At 47.0% G+C, this 2,005-nt stretch overlaps 1 protein-coding gene across 1 annotated transcript; it reads left to right on the forward strand.

Annotated features, from left to right (window-relative positions):
- Positions 1-1,668: 1,668 nt before the first annotated feature.
- Positions 1,669-1,851, forward strand: Pmar_PMAR018664 (conserved hypothetical protein; the record flags this gene model as incomplete). The annotated part of the gene is made up of 1 exon (XM_002782762.1): positions 1,669-1,851. A coding segment is annotated over one exon (183 nt), but the record flags the coding sequence as incomplete, so codon positions are not given.
- Between the last annotated feature and the right edge of the window lie 154 nt (positions 1,852-2,005).

Below are 2,005 nucleotides of genomic sequence, written 5' to 3' on the forward strand. Positions count from 1 at the left end.
GTCGCTCAGGTGGGCGGCTTTGTCGAAGTCGGTGCTCTCACTCACATAGTTATCAATCAGGCCGGGCATCTGGTAAGGGCTTGAGCGAAGACCTATGATAGTCATTGGAGTTCCACTCGTGATATGGAAAACAGTAGTGAAAAACATACTACGACTACTGCATACCGCGAATACCGCATTTTTCACCGAGTTTTGCGACACTTCACGTTAAACGGGTGGTGAAACTCTACTGTAGGTTCCCATGGATGTGCCCCATATAGCCTCCCATATGCTATATGCTTTTACAAGGGGATGTTCATTATCTGATGATACATGTCGTGACGAGGGGATGGGGATAGTATCAACAGCAGCACGAGCCGCAGAAGAGATAGATTTGGTATTAGAGGATCACCTCACATGCATTTTGTTTACGTCCATTACTTGAGGTACCGTCACCCTCATAAGGTATCTTATATGACCGCTGCCATGGAGCTCTTCTCATAGAGGAGTACTGGAGTCGAATGGTGAACACTAAGTTGGTGCTGCTTCTCGTGTGGCTTGTGTTGTGTCAATCATATGCTGATTATAATGAGAGGTGCTGAGAAATTGCCAAGGGCCGATTGAGTGTGCAAGTTGAGTCCGTGACGCGCCCGATGAACGATTGTTCTGATTGTTGCTCCTGGTCGCTCTCATAGTCAATCCAACACTTGGTGATTTTGCGTATGGTAGCAATGGGAATCCCATTATGGGATCAAAAGAGGTTAATGCACCAATATATATTGTACTTGCGTGCTACAGCTAATGTAAAATGCTGAAGAATCACAAGGGAACAAGTTGGTGCCATACCTAATCCGCGTACGGCAACATGATCAGTGACATTTATTACTAAGCTCAGAATCCCCCTCTGTTTTACGTATTTTTATGGGTTAGTTCCACTTGGACATTCGGCCTAGTGTGTTACTTTCTATTCGATACGAATACTAGTCATTGCAAAGAAGACGATATTCAACTCCGCGAAGATCAGTCGCGGATAGCTCCTTCAGATGCGGCCCCGGAAGGAGACGGAGTTACGTCTCTGTTGTGTCACTGTGCGCACATAAACTCGCCACCTGATTTTTACGTATTCTGTAGTTGTTTCTCATTTAACCACTCAGTGTTATGTTTTTTCTGTTCGTCCTGAGGACGACGTCCTCATTCCTCGGATAGAGTGACTCGACTGTATGCTATTCGAGTTCAAGTCACGGCTAATTCTCATTTGTCCACAATTCCCACCACATTGTGTTCGGCTAGCCCCACACGCATGTCGTGTGCATGCGTGCAGGGTCACTTTCCTATCAACTATCATGCTCCTTTATTTGCGTTATCCGTCAGTGATTTTCACGTCCGAGTCAATGTATTATCCCCGGGGATATTCGCCATAGTTATTCATGAGTGAGAAATCATTATTGCGTTAATCGCGTTGGACAGACATCTCGCTCGCCCGTAGGCCTATGGTGTCTACCTTGAGTTCGCGTGTCACCTTTCCGTCGCCACTTGATTTTCGCAGCCTTGTCAAGAGTTTTTCTCCCTCTACGGTGCAGATGCTCTCTACTTGCCGGCCCCTCACGACCACTTCCTTAAGTTGTGGCGAGTCACCGCTTGTGACTAGGCATAGAACGGCTTCCAGTGGTGGGATGTCAAGTTGTACAGGAAAATCTTCTTCCGCTGCCTCAAGCCGTAACACTTTCGTTAAGATTCGTTTGTGCAAGTTCTATGAACATGGTCTTTGCTGGCACGGCGACAATTGCTCCTATGCTCACGGTGAGAAAGAACTAAGGCAGGCTCCGGACCTCCGCAAGACCAAAATATGCCATCAGTTTCGTCTAGGTAAATGTACACAGGGTTCCAACTGCCAGTATGCTCATGGTAGATCGGAACTCCGTTGCACTCGTGAGGTCTATAAGACTTCACTTTGTCGCTTCTGGTTGAAAGGAAAGTGTGGGCCAGCTGTGAACTGTAGACATGCCCATGGGGAAGGTGATCTTCG

This window comes from Perkinsus marinus, assembly GCF_000006405.1.
Source record: "Perkinsus marinus ATCC 50983 genomic scaffold scf_1104296938328, whole genome shotgun sequence".
Classification (NCBI taxonomy): Eukaryota; Perkinsozoa; order Perkinsida; family Perkinsidae; genus Perkinsus; species Perkinsus marinus.